The sequence below is a fragment of the Panthera pardus genome, unplaced genomic scaffold (genome assembly GCF_024362965.1).
Source record: "Panthera pardus isolate Hobbes unplaced genomic scaffold, ASM2436296v1 HiC_scaffold_6, whole genome shotgun sequence".
NCBI classification, from domain to species: domain Eukaryota; kingdom Metazoa; phylum Chordata; class Mammalia; order Carnivora; family Felidae; genus Panthera; species Panthera pardus.
In genome coordinates, this window is record NW_026526991.1 from 39,019,972 (window position 1) to 39,039,340 (window position 19,369).

General features: G+C 34.4%; 1 protein-coding gene across 3 annotated transcripts in view; it reads left to right on the forward strand.

The window, feature by feature from the left end:
- Positions 1-19,369, forward strand: part of PAWR (pro-apoptotic WT1 regulator) — a 136,532-nt gene that overhangs the window by 93,540 nt on the left and 23,623 nt on the right. For all 3 annotated transcript variants that reach the window (XR_002081585.2, XM_019455193.2, XM_019455195.2), the window contains exon 3: positions 2,518-2,552. Coding sequence is in view for 2 of the 3 variants with exons in the window: in XM_019455193.2 (XP_019310738.2) it covers positions 2,518-2,552 (35 nt within the window). In the remaining variant the exon portion in view is untranslated. The remainder of the gene's footprint in view (positions 1-2,517; positions 2,553-19,369) is intronic.

Sequence of the window (19,369 nt, forward strand, 5' to 3'; positions counted from 1 at the left end):
GCCTGAGTGGTATGGTTGGTTAAGCATCTGGCTCTTGATTTTAGCTCAGGTCTCAGTCTTGTGATTCTTGAGTTCGAGCCCTGCATCGGGCTCTGCACTGACAGTGCTGAGCCTGCTTGGGATTCTCTCTCCCTCCCTGTCTGCCCCTCCCCCGCTCATACTTTCTCTCTCCCAAAATAAATAAATAAAGAGAAAGATTAATAAAAAATGTTGAATACTGTTTGTGAAACTTTAGGGGTAAAAGTTTCATATGAAATCATTATCATCTACATTCCGTAAAAGGTACTTTAAATGGATACACATAAGCTTAGTATTTCTTTCTACTTTATCTAAATAACCAGTGACTAAACATTTTAACCTAGTTATTTTGGTTTCAAAAATAATGTTAAAACTAGGTTTTATAAAGTATATTCTTTGTTGTTGTTAGAGATATTCTCAGAGAAGATTTGTTTTACATGTTTGACGTATAAGGTACAAATACTCTGCCCTGTCTTTAGGAACTGCCACTTTAATGACAAACAGATAAAAGACTCTTTCGAGAAAGTTTACTTGCTAAGCTTTGTTACAGTCCCTTCTTGTAAAAACATCTGATGCCCAAAGGAGAGTTAAAATATCTTTAAATCAACTGTCAAAGCATGGCTTCTCCAGAGGTAATCCTGGTAAGGGGTCAAACTCATGCATATGGACACTTCTAGTATCTGTCTGTCCCCTGGTTATTTTCTGCAACTGGTATATTCCAAAGAGGTACTTTTCTGTAGTGTTACATTATTAGGGGAGTTATTTCCATACATTGTCCATGCATATTGATTGTATATGATTTGAGCTGGGGTTTTGGAGGAAAAAGACTCAAAGGTGGGAATCCCTGTCTTCCAGAAAATGAGACGTATGCCATACATGAAAAGTTGAGGTAAACATATTCAAATAAGCAGTTTAAGCTTTCCTAATGGGAATATACTGACTTGGAATAATTGAGACAGATTTACTGAAATTCCACATAGAAAAGTTAGTAAAGATTTTTTCATATCCCTGCTTAAAAAAAGTCTTAGTTGTGGAATATAAATTGTAAGCTTATTGTAAAGGAGTTGTGCAAATTTTTGTTCATTCATGTCCTTTAATCCCCAATAATCTAATAAAATACACAATGTTACTCCTATTTTAGAGATGAGAAACTGAGACTGATAGAAGTTTAAAAACTTAGCCATAGGGGTGCCTGGATGGCTCATTCAGTTAAGCCTCTGACTTGAGCTTTGAGCTCCACGTTGGGCTTTGTGCTGACAGCTCAGAGCCTGGAGCCTGCTTCAGATTCTGTGTCTCCCTCTCTCTCTGCCCCTCCCCCGCTCATGCTCTGTCTCTGTCAAAAACGAATAGACATTAAAAAACAACAACAACAACACCACAACTTACCCATAGTTTCATAGCTACTGAAGCCTGTCTGGTTGGAACTTGGATCTAAATCTTACTGTTAACCATATGGTTTGCTGTACTGTATAATGTCCTTTATTGTACCATGCAATCAGTATTTGCTGTTTTAGTCTGGAATCTAGTCATTTTATAAAGGGAGCTTATTCTCTGATTTTAACATCATTTGTTCTTTACTGTAGAGTCTCTCTTGGAGATTTTTAATGATAACTAGAAGAAAAGAATTACCAATTTTTAAAACGACTCATTTCATTTTGACTGGTTTTATTAAAATGAAATTGCAAAAAATATTTGAAGAGCCTGAGTTATTAAAAGATTGAACAGAAAAATGCCTGGTTATTTGCAAGGTAATAATTTCCCCACCTCAATGGTTAATGTTAACTTTCAGCAACCTTTCTTTTAGATAGCTTACCATCAGCTTTTATGCTGATCATACTTTCTTTTTATTTTTAGGTGTCTTTGAAAATAGGCATTCATCATTATATGTATGTGGTGAATTTTTTTTTTTAATTTTTTTTTTTAACGTTTATTTATTTTTGAGACAGAGAGAGACAGAGCATGAACGGGGGAGGGTCAGAGAGAGGGAGACACAGAATCTGAAACAGGCTCCAGGCTCTGAGCTGTGAGCACAGAGCCCGACGTGGGGCTCGAACTCACGGACCGCGAGATCATGACCTGAGCCGAAGTCGGCCGCTTAACTGACTGAGCCACCCAGGCGCCCCTGTGGTGAATTTTTTTTTAATCGAGGGCAAAAAAAACAGTGGAGGGAGATGTATATGATTCTAATTGTGTTCTTAATGTTTATTGGCTTCCAAAAAAAAAGTTGATTGGTTGATGAATGATGCTTGCTTTTTCCATTTTCTGAGTTTTAAAAATCTTCTAAATTAAAAATACACTTTTAAAAAAGTAATTGGTTTTGTCTGAAAAATCAGATGTAGAGTCTTGTTTAGTCTGACCAGCATTGTGAATTTTTAAAAGTATTGATATTTGTTCCATATTAGTTTCTTTCAAAATTAGACATGATTAACTGATTTATATAATCTGGAATTGTGTTCTTACACACACACCCAAACTGATGTCGTTATTTTTACTTTACAGGAGCCATCTAGAACAGTTTCAGGCAGATATAAAAGGTAAGAATCCTTAAGTTTTGACCTACAACATATAGTTAGACATGACTTAACTAACTAGAACTGTTTCAAACACCTTGTTGAAAAATAAGAAACCTTAATATCATGCTCTTAAGAAATTACATTTGTTGGCGGGAGTATAGTCCTTTCTGTCTGACCATGATTTATTCTGAGATACCCTGCTGTCTTGGAAAACTGTACATACCATGAATTTGTATGGGACTGATGAAATTAGCAAAATAAAAACTTAGAATCAGTTTCCCTTATATATTTGAACATTGAAAATACTTATACTATCTTTATTAGCTTGGACTGCCATAATAAAACACCAAAGAAAGGATGGCTTAGACAGAAACTACTTTTCTCATAGTTCCGGAGGCTGGAAGTAAGAGATCAGATAGCCAGCAAGGTCAGGTTCTGGTGAAGGCCCTCTTCTGGGTTGCAGACTAACAACTACTTGTCTTGTCCTTAGTGTGGTAGAAGGAGCCCAGGAGCTCTCTCAGGTCTCTTTTATCGGAGAACTAATTCCATCCATGAAGTCTCCACCTTTGTGACCTAAGCACTTGCGAAAGACCCCACTTTCCTAATATTACCATGTAAATGAGGATTTCAACATACGAATTTGGGGGGATCTTAAAACATTCAGACCATACCAAGTCCTCTGCACAGTGAGCATTGCTTTTACCAGAAAATGTGTTTGAGTGTATATGTACCTGTACAGGAAGAAAAGCAGAATTAGATATGAGAAGTTGTTTAATGGAGATTCTTGGGCTATTAGCTTCCTTTTTCCCTGTTGAAGTCGTAAAGATTACAGAAGATGTGGTCATACATGTGCAAACAATCATAGAGTCATGGTAGACCTTATCAAGTGTTTATAATGTCCAAGGTGCTTTACATAGAAATCTCACATTCAATTCTGACAATTATCTTAAAAGATAGGTACAGTAGGTACAGTATTTACATTCGTTTTGTAGATGAGGGAAGTAGGGTTCAAGAGGTAGAATAATTTCACAGGGGTACAAAGCTAGTTAACAGTAGAGTCTAGATTTGAACTCCAACAACCTGACTTCAGAACACACGTGCTTGTACCATCTACTTAAATTCATACATATAAAACCTTTTATTTCCTCTATTTGTATGTTAAAGTTTAAAGTATTTTGTTGAAAGTTTTGGTTATTATATTCCATCTAAAATAAAACATTGATTAAGAGGAACTTTAATTTTAATACATATAAATAAATACACAAATTGAATAAATAAATTTTTTTTTGTTTATTTTGAGAGAGAGAGAGCACGTGAGTGTGATGTGGGGAGTGGGGGGTGGCATAGAGAGAGGGAGAGAGAGAGAATCCCAAGCAGGCTTCCATGTCTGTGCTATCAGCAAGGAGCCTCACACGGGGCTCAAACTTACAAACCGTGAGATCAGGACCGGAGCTGAAATCAAGAGTTCAATGCTCAACTGACTGAGCCATCTAGACACCCCTAAAATTTAATTTTTAAGTTTTACTATGGGCCATAGTGGTAGAAAGGAGTAAGGCCGAGATAATCAGTAATTGAATTAAGTAGGTCGGAAACTGTCTCAGGTGAACTATGTTTGTTACTGCTTCTTTAATTTTCATTTCTGAGTAATTTTGGTTTAGGTATAATGAAACCTGTGATTCCTTTTAGCTTCTGACATTTTAAAAAAAATACTTATTTATTTTTAGAGAGAGAGCACGCACAAGAGCATGAGCAGGGTAGGGGCACAAAGAGAGAGGGAGAGAGAGAAAATCCCAAATAGGCTCTGCACTGCCAGCATAGAGCCTGATGCAGGGCCTGAACTCATGAACTGTGAGATCATGACCTGAGCCGAAATCAAGAGTCAGGCACTTAACCAACTGAGCCACCCAGGTGCCTCTAAGCTTCTAACATTTATACATGGCTTATTAATTTCTACTTAACATGAATAGCTTAAACTAGAAATCTTTTCTTTTGCCAGAAATTATTGCCAAATAGCTCTGATTTGGCGTATTTTCAGGCTACCTCAAACCAAAAAAAAATTTACCATTAGTTTTTGGTTTGGGGAATAAAGATAAACTTCAGTAACTTAACAAATGTATAAGTATTTATTTATTAAATATTAAACATTGAATTAAAATTGATACTTTTCAGATTAGTGTTAAGTAGAATCAACAAGGGAATAATTTTCTTATAAATACTCATCAAAACCTTTATGTATCATTGTGTTAAATCAGGAAGAAAATTGGTTTTCCATCATGTATGTGTTTATTGTAAGCTTTTTAGATCATTTTACTTGGGACCTATTCCTGCATTGGTACTTTTGTTATTTTTGTTACCTAGAGCATGTTTTGTTACTTTTCAGCTTTCAAAGGTTTAGCCCTGTTTAACATTGTTATAAAACATACATTCTTAAAAGCTTCTAGTCATTATTCACTGACTTACAACAACTCGTTGTTTGAATACTGTCTAAAAAGAAAAAAATATTAAAAAAATAAAACTAAACATAAAACTCAAGATCTGTATCTGAAATTATCAATTCCTTATCTAGAGGAATTTGTTAAATTGTGCATCAGTAGTTCGTTACTTTCATTAATTTGTCAGCAAGTTGTAGCAATGACTAGGGAATGGATGTTCCTTGGTGGTTTGTGTCTGCTGACTAATGAGGATTTAAAAAAAAGGAAGAATGGCTAAAGATTAGAAATTTGACCTCATATGTTAGAAAATATTTTCAGTACATCAAATAACTTATCTCCTGTACACAGCTAGACAAACTCTTAAAAAATCATTACAGGGACGCCTGGGTGGCTCGGTTGTTGGTTAAGTATCCATCTCTTGATTTTAGCTCAGGTCATTATCTCATGGGTTTGTGAGTTCGAGCCTCATGTAGGGCTCTGTGATGACAGTGCAGAGCCTGCTTGGGATTCATTCATTCATTCATTCACTCTCTTTTTCTAAATGAATACACTTAAAAAATCATTAGATACAAGAACCCACAAGATTAGTTTGTATGTGTGCTGTTATAAATTATGAATTTAATATGTAATTTTTTCTTACAAATATCAAGAATGTACTTTTTGAGCACTGAGTTTGTTATACACTCAATCTAGTTAGGCTGTATTTTACTGAATCAACTTGTTTATCTAGAGCATCTCTTAAAAAACTGATACTAATTTCCTTTTTTTTTTTTAAGTGTTTTCCTCACCCCCCCCCCTTTTTTTTTTTTGTTCTTGAAAGAGAGAGAGAGGGAGTGTGACAGAGTACGAGCAGGGGAGGGGCAGAGGGAGAGAGAGAGAGAGAGAAAGAAAGAAAGATACAGAATCTGAAACAGGCTCCAGACTCTGAGCTGTCAGCACAGAGCCTCAGGAACTGTGAGATCATGACCAGGGCCAAAGTCAGCTGCTTAATCGACTGAGCCACCCAGGCGCCCCCTGACTAATTTCCTTTTTGAAACATGTTTAGAAACTATTTGGAGATGGAGATAATGAAATTTCTGAAATTCAAGGTTTAGGAAAGATGGATCAGTGTCAGTGCCATGTATTTGTAGGCTTTTTTTTTTTTCAATGTGTGACTTTGTTAATATGCTTACTTGGTTAAGTTCATAGTGCGTTGGTTAAAACAAGGATTTTTTTTCAAAGGCAAGACAGATTAGTAGATGTGTGCTTATAGATAGTCTGCTCAATATGATATCTAAATAAAACTGTCATACACTTCAAAAAAAAAAAGACAGTTCTAAAATGACTTGCAATGGGTAGGATTAATCAAGGTGTATAATTTACCATTTTTATTTAAGTAATTCAACCATCGAGAATGGTTCTGATTAAAAAACATGGGAAACAAGCTAAGACAAATACTAAGTTTTATTCTCACATAGTAATTAACTGGTTGTTTTGTTTTCACAAATATATTTAATTCAGTATTAATTACTTTATTAAGTAATTGTGCCAAGTCATAAGTGCTTCTAAGTCATCCTCCTTTCTAGTAACCTTAATTTTAGGTTTCATTTATGTAGCTTTAAAAAAAATTTTTTTTAATGTTTATTTTTTATTGAGAGACAGAGACAGAGAATGAGAATGGGAGGGGCAGAGAGAGGGGAGACTCAGAATCCAAAGCAGGTTCCAGGCTCTGAGCTGTCAGCACAGAGCCTGATGTGGGGTTCAAACTCACAAGCTGTGAGATCATGACCTGAGCTGAAGTCGGACGCTTAACCGATTGAGCCACCCAGGTGCCCCTTTAGGCTTTTTATTTGTTTAACTGTGAGCATAATAGACATACAGTTTTGTATTCTGGTGTGCTGCTTAGTTAATATTACTTCAGCTTTTATGTTTTAAAGAGAATGGCTAGTATCAATAGCATTCTCTGCTTTTCTCCCTTTCAGTGATGTACAGAACTGCTCATTGTAACTGCTTTGGTGACCCATAATTTCTTTATTTTTTATTTTTATTTATTTAAGCAATCTCTACATCCAACATGGGGCTCAAACTCATAACCCCGGGATCAAGAGTTGCATGTTCCTCTGAGACTACCAGCTGCCCTTATTCTTTATTTGGATTAAATGTGACTATGATTCTTTTCCTTAAGAGCCAACATTCTCTAACAGTCAGTTCTGCTATAATACTTGTTTTTGAAAACTAAAATTTGTCCCAGTTGATATAGTAGGGAATAATTTGACCATAACACAAATTTTATGTTTGCTTATGCACAATTTTGTTCATCAGAAACACTAGGCAAACATAGAAAACTATCCAGCTCAACTGAACCACGGAGGAATACACAAAATATACACATCACACATCTACCAACTTACCTCCGTATGAGCCACAGCCATTCGTGTGTGGTGTTACAACTTCCCATCTGATTTCAGATAACTCTCCTTTTTACACTTCACTTACTGTGAAAAAGAGAGGCCTCACTTTTAAAAGATACTATATCTCAAATTCTTATTATCTCACATCTGTTGTTTTTGAGCTAATATACAGAGAAGTTCAAACCTTTATTTGTCACTTGATTCTTAAACTCTTTCATTGGAAATTGAATAGAACCTATGTAAGTTTAGAAAGTGAATAATTTATTCAGAAACCATTTTCATGCAAGATTTTCGATGTCGCAACTTTTTTCTAAATAGAACTTTATAACCATTGTTTTAAAACCAGTAGTTCTTGTTTGATTGCACTTATGTTTTGAGAACCACTGAGTCACCAGAAATTTCTTCGGTTTGTTGGTCAGGGATCAAACCAAAACAATCAGCGAAATTCTTTGTAGGTGAGAATTACAGACTAAAGACGAAAGGTATCTTTTGGTAGTTGAAGAGAAACAAGTCGTCTTGGGACTTGTTTCTAAAGAAATCTATTCTTTCTCAAGATGTCGTATTTTTGTATTAGTATATTCTGTATTTTACCAAATAGTGTAAGGCATACAGTATTCTAACTGTGGTTCTTCTGGTTAATGGATCTTGCAAATGACATGAATGTCAAAAAATGATCATTTAAAAGTAATTGAGACACTGGTACATTTTGTGGACTGAATTGTTTCCTTGTGGATATGTGAACTTTTATCTATGTTGTAAATATTATTAGCTAAAATTTACATAATATTTATTATGTACCATACACTCTTAACAGTACTTTCCTTATATGTTAATTCAGTTAATTTTCCCAACACCCTTATGAGGGAAATGTTTCTTTATACTCATTTTACAAATGAGCAAACTGAGGTACAGTGAAGTTTAGTGACTTGTGTGAGATAAGACAGATATTAATTGGTTGATTTTATCAACATATGTTGATTTACCTTATGTTAATGTTAATTTGCCTAGTATGGGTAGAATGTAAGATGTTTGATTCAGAGTTTGATTTAGCCTATTTTGACTCCCAAGTAACTGGACAGTACCAGTAACTGGATTTTTTTGTTTGTTTGTTTAACATAGTTTTTTTTGCAAAGTAACTTCCACTTCAGTGGCTTTAGATTTCACAGAATCTCCTCAGCTGTCTTTACTTTGGCTGCAGTATGGGAAAATAACTTCTGTTCTTACAATCTTCAGTTCCAACAAAATCTAAAGTTATCTTTATATTCATGAAAGAGAAATTATGTAACAATATTTTGTGCAGTATCATTTTTAAGTGCATTTTATGTATTATATTTCCTTGGATATTGATCACTAATCTAAACTTGCTATTCCATATTTAATCTCTTTTTTAGAGAGTTTTGAGGTATAGTTCAAATGGTTCATGATGTTTAAAAGTGTACAATTCAGTGGTTGATAGTACTTACTTACACAGTGTTGTATAGCCATGACCGCTATCTAGTTCCAGAACTACTCTCCACAAAAAAAAAAAAAAAAAAAAAAAAGGGAAACCCCATACCCAGGAAACGGCCAGTCCCTATTTTCGCCTTCCCCTTAGCTTTAGCAACCAGTACTCTGCTATGTGTTTTTATAGATTTGCCTATGTTGGGTAATGCATATAAATGAAGTCATACTTTATGTGGCCTTTTGGTCTGGCTTCTTTCGTTTAGCATTATGTCTGCAAGATTTATCTGTGTTGTAGCCTGCGTGGATAATATCACAGGATGGACATTTGGGGTGTTTCTACTTTTTGGCCTATGTGAACATATTAGGAACATTCATGTGTAAATTTTTTGTGGTTCCTGTTTACTCTTAATAAATACATAGACATTTTTCATATTGCTTAGTTGAAGACTTTTCTGAAAAAAATAAAATGGATGTTTTATCAAATATGTTTTGAATAGTTGTGAGATGCAAGGTAGTATGCTTGGCTGTTTGGGTGATACATTTTTTCTTTTTTTTTTTTTGAGAGAGAGGGCACAAGTGAACGAGGGGCAGAGAGAGAATCTAGGAGGAGCAGATGGAGAGAGAGTAGAGAGAGAGAGAAAGAGAAAGAGAAAGAGAAAGAGAAAAGTGGGGTTCACCCGAAGCGGGGCTCGATCTCACAAATGGTGATATCGAGCCAATATCACAAATGATGACCTGAGCCAAAGTCAGATGCTTAATAACTGAGCCATCCAGGCGCCCACACACATTAAGATAAAAATGAAGTGCATATAATTTTAGCTGTTTTTACCAAGTACAGTGACTTACATCTGGAAGAATGTTTTCTGGATTTGTTTTGTCTATCCCTCAGGTAGTAAAATTTGAGCAACTGGGTATATATGGTGAGATAGTTGTCATATTTTATCTCTTTAGGTTAATTCACTCTATTTAATATGCCAAAAATTAATATAGTATAGTTATAATGCAGACATTAAACTGATGATGTAGAAAACTATTAATTATATAGGATAATAATTACCTATTTATGTTAAATGGGAGAGGGTGAACATATTACAAAGTATGATACAAAACAAAGTCTCATAACATAGATCAGGTGTTTATAACTTGAAATCTATTGATGAACTAATATGTAAAATAATTTATTGTTTATCTGGGACAGATCTTTTCAATAGATTTTCAAAGGAAGCTGAGTATAAGAGGTTAAGAACTACTATGTTGTAAAATGTATTGGCAATTATCTCTGGGTTGGTGGGATTACTGGAGATAATTGATTTATATTTTTCATATCCTACAATTAATATATATCATAGTTTGAATAGAGTCTGAGAGTTTTTGATTTTGACATTGAGTTGTGTGTGTGTGTGTATGTGTGTGTGTGTGTGTGTGTATGCACGTGCACTCGTGTGTAAAGGAAGAGGAAAGAGAAAGCCTACACACAGAGTAAGGGGCTGTTATGAGGAGTGGGACTAATGATGGGGGAGAATAAGATAGCGAAACATGGTAAAAATATGGAGGCCAATCATGTACTTGTTGGTTATTTAAGGGTTTCATGGTTTATCCAATACTGCTAAATTCTTGATACCCATTCTAAAAGTGGGATTTTACTCATAAGTCTTGTATTTCTTATAATTACTAAGCCTTAAAATACCTACTTTAGTGGAAAATTCCTCTAGCTCTAATCTTATAATACTGTGCCAATCTTGTTCTCATGATAGTTTTAGAAAAACAGTGTTTTATTCCCCAATATAACACCTCCCTAGACTTACCACAAAAGATGTGAAAACTCCCAGTGGGGAAAAACTTTCTGAAAATGGAAGTATTTATCTTTGATGATACTTTATTCTTTTCCCTTTTCTGAACATTATAGTTAGTATTTTTTTATAGCTAAGGTCAAAGGAGATTCTTTTTGGAATTATATTAGTTAGAGATTTGTGTTAACATTCCTGAGTAGAGTATTACAGACTTTTTGGAGTTAATGAAACAGTCTTTTATTCTGTGTATTCTGCATTGTACATATATGTCCCTCAAAATAGGTTGAAAGCATTTGTTTTTAAAGTACACAGATCTAAATTTGGCAATAAGATCAAGTAACAATATTCACAGTTTTGACAGTATTTCTTACAGATCTAGTACATAATGGGGATACAGCACTGATTTTGTTTTCTAATAATTATTCCTTGTTTTGAATTCGTATAATACTATCATTTATGTATTGGCAAGCCTAATATGAAGAATCTTAGAAATTGTTAATTGTTTAAATTTTCTAAAAAATACTGTTTTAAGCTTGTACCTCAGGCAGATACAGAGTTATTAAGGGATATCCATATTTCTAGGATTTGATGTTTGTGGTTGTCAGGATTGTAATTTCTACACAAATAATGTTGTTGGTTTAGGTAACTGAATATTTTAAGGGGAAAGTTTTTTAAAAATGATTCTAATGCTCTTCTATAATATGATATGACTTCAGAGATACCTTACTCTCTTGATTTTCTTTCTACCAGTTTGCTGCTATTTCCTAGTTTTGTTTGTAGTTCTTCCTTTCCTGTACTTGTTCTTTATGTGGTGGTGTTACTCAGCTCTCTGTAATCAACTTTATTCTCTTTTTGTTCTGTGTATTTGTGCCAGAAATTTCCTTTACTTCAATGACTTCCATTACTACCTGTGCATATACTGATGACTCCCAAGCATTGGCTCTATTACCTGTATAACCAACAACTTTGAATATCTCAGAAGTTTCTCAAACTCAGCATGTTCAAAAGTAAACTTGTGAAACCTGGTCAATTTCAGTAGTTGGCGTCAGAATCCACTTTCGCTGAAACCAGAAATCTGAGTGTTGCTTATGACCCTTCTTTGTTTTTTTTTCCCCCCACTACATCAACTACATCCAGTCATTTATCAAGACTTATTGAGTTTGTATCACTTATATATCTTCAGTGCCAACACACCAATCTAAGACATCAGCATCTCTTAAATAGTTTATTTTGATGGCCTCCAAACTGACCTCCCTACCTCCAGTTTTTTCTTCAGTGCATTTTATTAAAATGCTTCTTTCATTTTACCTGCTTTAATGACTTCCTATGATCTTTAAGTGAAGTCTAAACTAGACTCCAAGGTGGAGTGATACACAAGATAATGTTGATATGTAGGAAGAAAATATTATAACTTTTATATTTACTTTTTAATCTAAAGAACACTATGACATTTCTTCTTCAGAGCTATTACTGTGTACTGTTTGTTTATTATGCCCTTGCTTTATATGTCAGATGGTCATTTGTTACTGGAGATATCCTGAGGGAAGCATGTTTCATTCACTTTCTGAATGCTGCACAATACTGTAATTTGTACGTTAAATGGATACATGAATTATTATCCAGTTTAATGTTTACAAAATAAATCTGGGGGGTAGAATTTAAAAAAAATATCAAACCAAGTATATAAATGCAAAGATGATCACATGATTGTCCAGCTGGCAAAATCTACAAAATCAGATCTTTTCTTGCCTGCTTATTTTGGGTTTTAAGTGAAAGGTTTTAAAATTTTTAATTCTTATTTTAAGTTATCTCTTTCTGTTATGACAGCCATTAAAGATCAAATATGCAAACTGATCTTAGAGCTAGTGCTTTGAATCTCTGTATCACAAAATGTTAAAATAAGATCCTAAGAAATAATGAAGCATATTCGCCTGTACTTTCAGTAAAAATATTATAGTCAGTTTTGGGAAAACAAAAAATTTTGTATCATAAATAATTAAAAGTTATGATACAATACAGAGTATATTCACTGCTCTGAAAGTATTTTCACTGCTCTGAAAGTCCTCTGTACTCCACCTGTTTATCCTTCCCCCTTTTAAATCTCCCCCTAGCCCCTATAAACTACTGATCTTACTCTACAGTTTTACCTTTTCCACAGTGTCATATAATTAAGATCGTACATTATATAGCCTTCTCATATTGGCTTCTTTCACTTCTAATATGCACTTAAGGTTCTTTTTAGCACTGAGTAATATTCCAGATCTACCACAGTTTATCTGTCCATTCACCTATGAAAGGATATTGTGTTTGCTTCTAAATTTTGGGAATTATGAATAAAGCTGCTATAAACATCCCTGTGCAGATATTTGTGCAGACCTAAGCTTCCAGTTTCTTCAGGTAAATGCCAAGGAGCATGATTGATGGATCATATGGTTAAGAGTAGATTTAGTTTTATAAGAAGCTGCCAAGCAGCCTCCCAAAGTGGCTGTACAATTTTATATTTCTACCAGCAGTGAATGAGAGTTCCTGTTGCTCTAATCTTCAGTAGTGTTTGGGGTTTTCATTGTTTCTGATTTTAGCCATTCTAATGGGTGTGCATTGTTGTTTTAATTTGGATTTCCCTGATGACATAATATGGAACATCTTTTCATACACTTATTTACCATCTGCATATCTTTGATAAAGTGTCAATTAAGGTCTTTGACTTATTTTTTAATAGCGTTGTTTATTGAGTTTTAAGAGTTCTTTGTAAATTTTGGATAATAGTTCTTTATCAGGTGTGTTTTGTTGTAAGTATTTTCTCTCAGTGTGGCTTGTCTTCCCATTCTCTTAACATTTTCTTTTACAGAGTAGAAAGTTTTAATTTTAATGAAGTCAGGCTGTCAACTATTTCTTTAATGGATTATGCCTTTGGTGTTGAATATTAAAAGTCTTTTCCATAACTAAGGTTTTCTAGGTTTTCTCCTATGTTAGCTATCTTCTAGAAGGTTTATATAAGTTTTGCATTTTACATTTATGTCCGTTATCCATTTTGAGTTGATTTTTATAAAAGGCATAAGGTCTTTGTCTTAATTTTTCATTTTATGCATGTGGATGTTTAGTTGTTCCAGCAGCATTTGTTGAAAAGACTGTTTTATCTTTGTTCCATCTTTTGTCAAAGATCAGTCATGGGTTATTTCTATGAGTTTATTTCTAGGCTTTCTATCTGTTCCATTGCTCTATTTATTCTTTCAATAGTACCACACTGCGTTGGTTACTCTGGCTTAATAGTTAAGTATTGAAGTTGGGTATAACCAGTCGTCCAGTTTTGTTTTCCGGTATTGTGTTAGCTTTTCTGGATTTTTTGCCTCCCTGTGTAAAATTTAGAATTAGTTTGTCTCTACAAAATAACTTGCTGGGGTTTTGTTTGAGCTTGCATTGACTATAGATCAAGTTGGGAAGAATTGACACTTCGCCAATATTGAATTTTCCTGTTCATTAGCTAAGAATATTTCTCCATTTATTTAGTTTTTCTTTGATCTCTTTCATCAGAGTTTTGTAGTTTCCCTCTTATAGATATAGTACTTTCTTATTAGATTTATGCCTAAGTATTTCATTTTGAGGGGAGCTAATGTAAATATATTGTGTTTTTAATTTCAAATTCCATGTGTTTATTGCTTGTATATAGGAAAGTGATTGATTGATTTTTGTGTATTAAACTTGTATCTTGCAACCCTTCTATAATTGTTTGTTAGGTCCAGGAATTTTTTTGTTGATTCTTTTGGGTTTTATATATAAACAGTGATGTCATGTCATCTGTGAACAAATACAGTTTTATTTTTGTGTTCCCAATCTGTATACCTTTTATTTCCTTTTCTTGTTTTGTTGCATTAGCTAGGACTTCCTCCAAGATGTTGAAAAGGAGTGGTGAAGGGCTCCCAGGTGGCTCAGTCAGTTAAGTGTCCGACTTTGGCCCCACATCTGACTCTTTGCTATCAGCACAGAACCTGCTTTGGATCCTCTGTCCTCCCCTGCCCTACCCCTCTGCTGCTTGTGTTCTCTACCTCTCTCTCAAAAAATAAATAAACAAACTTAAAAAAAAAAAGGGGTGGTGAAAGATAGTCTGGCCTTGTTCCTGGTCTTAGCAGGGTAGCTTCAAATGTCTCACCACTTAGTATGATGTAGGTTTTTGTAGGTATCCTTTATCAAGATGAGGAAATTCTCTTCTGTGCTTTATTTGTCTAGAATTTTTTTCATGAATAGATACTGGGTTTTGTCATATACTTTTTCTATATCTATTGGTATGATCATTTGATTTTTCTTTGTCAGCCTTGATGTGATGGGTTACTTTTATTGGTTTTTGTTTTTTGTTTTATTTTATCATTTTATTTATTTTTCATCATAAGTGTACTCTTTAATTCCCACTCCCTATTTCTTAAAACACATTTTTAAAAATATTTATTTTTGAAAGAGAGAGAGAGAGAGAGTGCAAGCAGGGGAGAGGCAGAGAGAGTGGGAAACACAGAATCTGAAGCAGGCATGTTAGCACAGAGCCTGACACAGGGTTCAAACACACGAACCGCAAGATCATAACCTAAGCCGAAGTCAGACACTTAACTGACTGAGCCACCCAGGCGCGTCCCTCCCCCACAACCCAGTCTCCTATTTCACCCATCTCCCTACCCACCTCCTTTCTGGTAACCATCAGTTCTCTATATTTAAGAGTCTGTTTCTTGGTTTCTCTCCCCCCCCCCCTTTTTCCCTTTGCTTATTTGTTTTGTTTCTTAAATTCCACATGTGAGTGAGATCATAATGGTATTTGTCTTTCTCTGACTGACTTACTTTGCCTAACATTGTACCCTCCAGCTCTATCCATGTTGTTGCAACTGGCAAGATTTCATTCTTGTTTTGTGGTTGAATAATATTCTATTGTATGTGTCCTCTTTATCCATTCATCTATTGATAGACACCTGATAGGCTTCCATATCTTGGCTTTTGTAAATAATGCTGCAATAAAAATAGAGGTGCACGTATCCCTTTGAATTAGCGTTTTCATATTTTTTGGGTAAATACCCAGTAGTGCGACTCCTGGGTCATAGGGTAGTTCTAGTTTTAATTCTTTGAGGAACCTCCATTCCATTTTCTACAGTGGCTGCACGAGTTTGCATTCCCACCAATCGTGCAAGAAGGTTCCTGTTTATCCACATCCTTGTCAACACTTGTAGTTTCTTGTGTTGTTGATTTTAGTCATTCTGACAGGTTTGAGGTGATATTTCATTGTAGTTTTCATTTGCATTTCCCTGATGATGAGTGATATTGAGTATTTTTTATGTGTCTATTGGCCATCTCTATGTCTTCTTTGGAGAAATGTCTGTTCATGTCTTCTGCCCATTTTTAATTGGATTGTTTTTGGGGTATTGAGTTGTATCACATCTTTATATAGTTATACAAATATTTTATGTATTTTGGATACTAGCCATTTATCTGATATGCCATTTGCAGATAACTCCTCCCATTCAGTAGACTGTATTTTACTTTTGTTATTTCCTTCACTGTACAGAGGCCTTTCATTTTGATGTAGTCCCAATAGTTTATTTTTGCTTTTATTTCCTTTGCCTTAGGAGACATATCTAGAAAACTATTGCTATGGCTGATGTCTGAGAGACTACTGCCTGTGCTCTCTTCAGGGGTTTTTATGGTTTCAGGTTTCACATTTAGGTGTTTAATCCATTTTGAGTTTATTTTTTGTGTATGGTGAAAGAAAGTGGTCTAGTTTCATTCTTTTGCATGTGGCTGTCCAATTTCACAACACCATTTGTTGAAGAGATTGTCTTTTTCCCATTGTATGTTCTTTCCTCCTTTGTCAAAGATTAATTGACCACATAATTGTGGGTTTACTTCTGGGTTTTCTATTCTATTCCAATGATCTATGCTTTTTTTTTTTTTTTTTTTAATGCTAGTACCATACAGTCTTAATTACCACCACTTTGTAATATAACTCGAGATCTGGAATTGTGATACCTTCAGTTTAGTTTTTCTTTTTCAAGATTTCTTGGGCTATTTGAGGTCTTTTGTGGTTCCACAAATTTTAGGATTGTTTGTTCTGGTTCTGTGAAAAATGCTGTTGGTATTTTGATAAGGATTGTATTAAGTTTGTAAATTGCTTTGAGTAGTATAGATATTTTAACAATATTTGTTTTTCCAATTCATGAGCATGGAATGTCTTTCTTTGTGTCACCTTGACTTTCTGTAGTTTTTAGAGTACACATCTTTCACCTCTTTGGTTAAGTTCATTCCTAGGTGTTTTATTGTTTTTGATGTAGTTGTAAATGGAATTGTCTTAATTTCACTTTCTACTACTTCATTACTAGTGTATAGGAATGCAACAGATTTCTGTCCATTTATTTTTGTATCCTGTGACTTTACTCAATTCATTTATCCGTTTGAGTATTTTTTTTTTTGTGGATTCTTAAGGGTTTTCTCTATATAGTATTGTATCATCTGCAAATAAGGAGACTTTTACTTCTTATCAATTTGGATGACTTTTATTTATGTTCTCTGATTGCTGTGGCTAAGACCACCAGTACTATGTTGAATAAAAGTGGTTAGAGTAGATATCCTGTTTTGTTCCTGACCTTAGGGGAAAGCTGTCAGTTCTTTAATTGATTTTTGAAATGTTGAACCAGCCTTGAATAGCTGGGATAAATTCCACTTAATACAATTTTTTGAGTGTTAAATTTTATTTATAAATATTTTGTTGAGGGTTTTTGCATCTGTATGTTCATAAGAGATATTAATATTAGTCTATAGTTATCTTGTGATATTTTCATCTGGTTTTGGCATTAGGGTAATGCTGGCCTTACAGAATGAGTTAGGAAGTATTCCTTCTGCGTCTGTCTTCTGGAAGAGATTTGAGAGAATTGGTATAATTCTTCCTTAAATGTTTGGTGTAGGATTCACCAGTGAACCTGCCTGGGCCTGGTGCTTTCTGTTTTGGAAAGTTACTAATTATTGATCCAATTTCGTTAAGAGATATAGGCCTATTCACATTGTTTCTTTTTGTGTGAGTTTTAGCAGACTATATCTTTCAAGGAATTGGCTCATTTCACCTAGGTCATCAAATTTGTGGGTAGAGATGTTCACAGTATTCCTTTATTATCCTTTTAATGTCCATGGGCTCTAAAGTGATGTCCCCTTTTTCATTTCTGATATTAATAACCTGTGTCCTCTCTCCTAGCTAGAGGCCTATTGAATTTATTGCTCTTTTCAAAGAAATCGTTTTTGGTTTCATTGATTTTCTGTATTGGTTTCCTGTTTTCAATTTCACTGATTCCTGCCTTCATTCTTATTTCATTTCTTCTACCTATTTGGGACTTAATTTGCTCTCCCTTTTCTAGTTATGTAAGGTAGAAACTTAAAGTATTGATTTTAGGTTTTCTTTTCTTTTCTAATATATGCATTCAGTGCTACAAATTTCTGTGTAAGCACTGCTTTCGTTGTATCTCACAAATTTTAAGCTGTGGGTTCATTTTTGTTTAGTTCAAAACATTTAAAAATTTCTCTTAAGATTTCTTCTTTGACTCATGTGTTATTTAAAAGTCTGTTAATCAATCTCTACACATTTTACAGTTTTCCAGTGATCTCTCTGCTATTAATTTCATGTTTAATTCTGTTGTGTTCTGAGAGCAGGCATTATATGATTTCTATTCTTTTATTTTTAAAAAAAATTTTTTTAACGTTTATTTTTGAGACAGAGACAGAGCATGAACGGGGGAGGGTCAGAGAGAGGGAGACACAGAATCCGAAACAGGCTCCAGGCTCTGAGCTGTCAGCACAGAGCCCAACGCGGGGCTCCAACTCATGGACTGCGAGATCATGACCTGAGCCGAAGTCGGTCGCTCAACCGACTGAGCCACCCAGGCGCCCCTGATTTCTATTCTTTTAAATTTGTAAAGGTGGGCTTTATAGTCGAGAATATGGTTAGTCTGGGTGAATGTACCATGTGAACTTGAGAAGAATGTATATTTTGCTCCATGTGTGTTATTTTTATGTTAGTCATTTGTAACCCAAAATGTGTAAGAGCTGAAAAAAACAACAAGGATTTATTCACTTTAAAAATCTTTAATTAAAAAAAAAAATCTTTAATTAAATTTAATCAGACTTCTTTCATAAATGAGATAATTAAAAAGTAAATGTATAATAAAACTAAGTTTAAAAATCTTTTTCATTCTTTTCAATTTCTTTTATTTGTATTATCTAAATCTAGGTACTAGACTTTTATAATAAGAAAACATACACCTTTTCTGAATGTGGCACTAGTAGTAAACCAAATGATGATAATTTTAGAGAGTTACAGACCAAAAGAGTTTGTGCTAGTTTTGTTGGGAAGCATTAGTTCTCTACACAGGCAAACCTTGTTTTTTATTGCACTTTGCTTATTGTACTTTGTAGTTACTGTGTTGTTTTTTGTTTTTGTTTTTGTTTTTTACAATTTGAAGGTTCAAGACCAGTGGAGGAAGGAAGTAACTGCAGATGTGGTAGAAATAACAAGAGAACTAGAATTAGAAATGAAGCCTGAAGATGTGACTGAGTTGTTGAAATCTCATGATAGAACTTTACTGGAGAGGAGTTGCTTCTTATGGATGAGCAGAGAAAAATGGTTTCTTGAGATGGGTTTTTACGTCTTCACTCCTGGTGAAGATGCTGTGAGGATTGTTGAAAGGACAACAAAGGATTTAGATAATACATAAACTTAGTTGCTAAAGTGTTGGCCGGGTTTGAGAGCTTAGACTCCCAATTTTGAA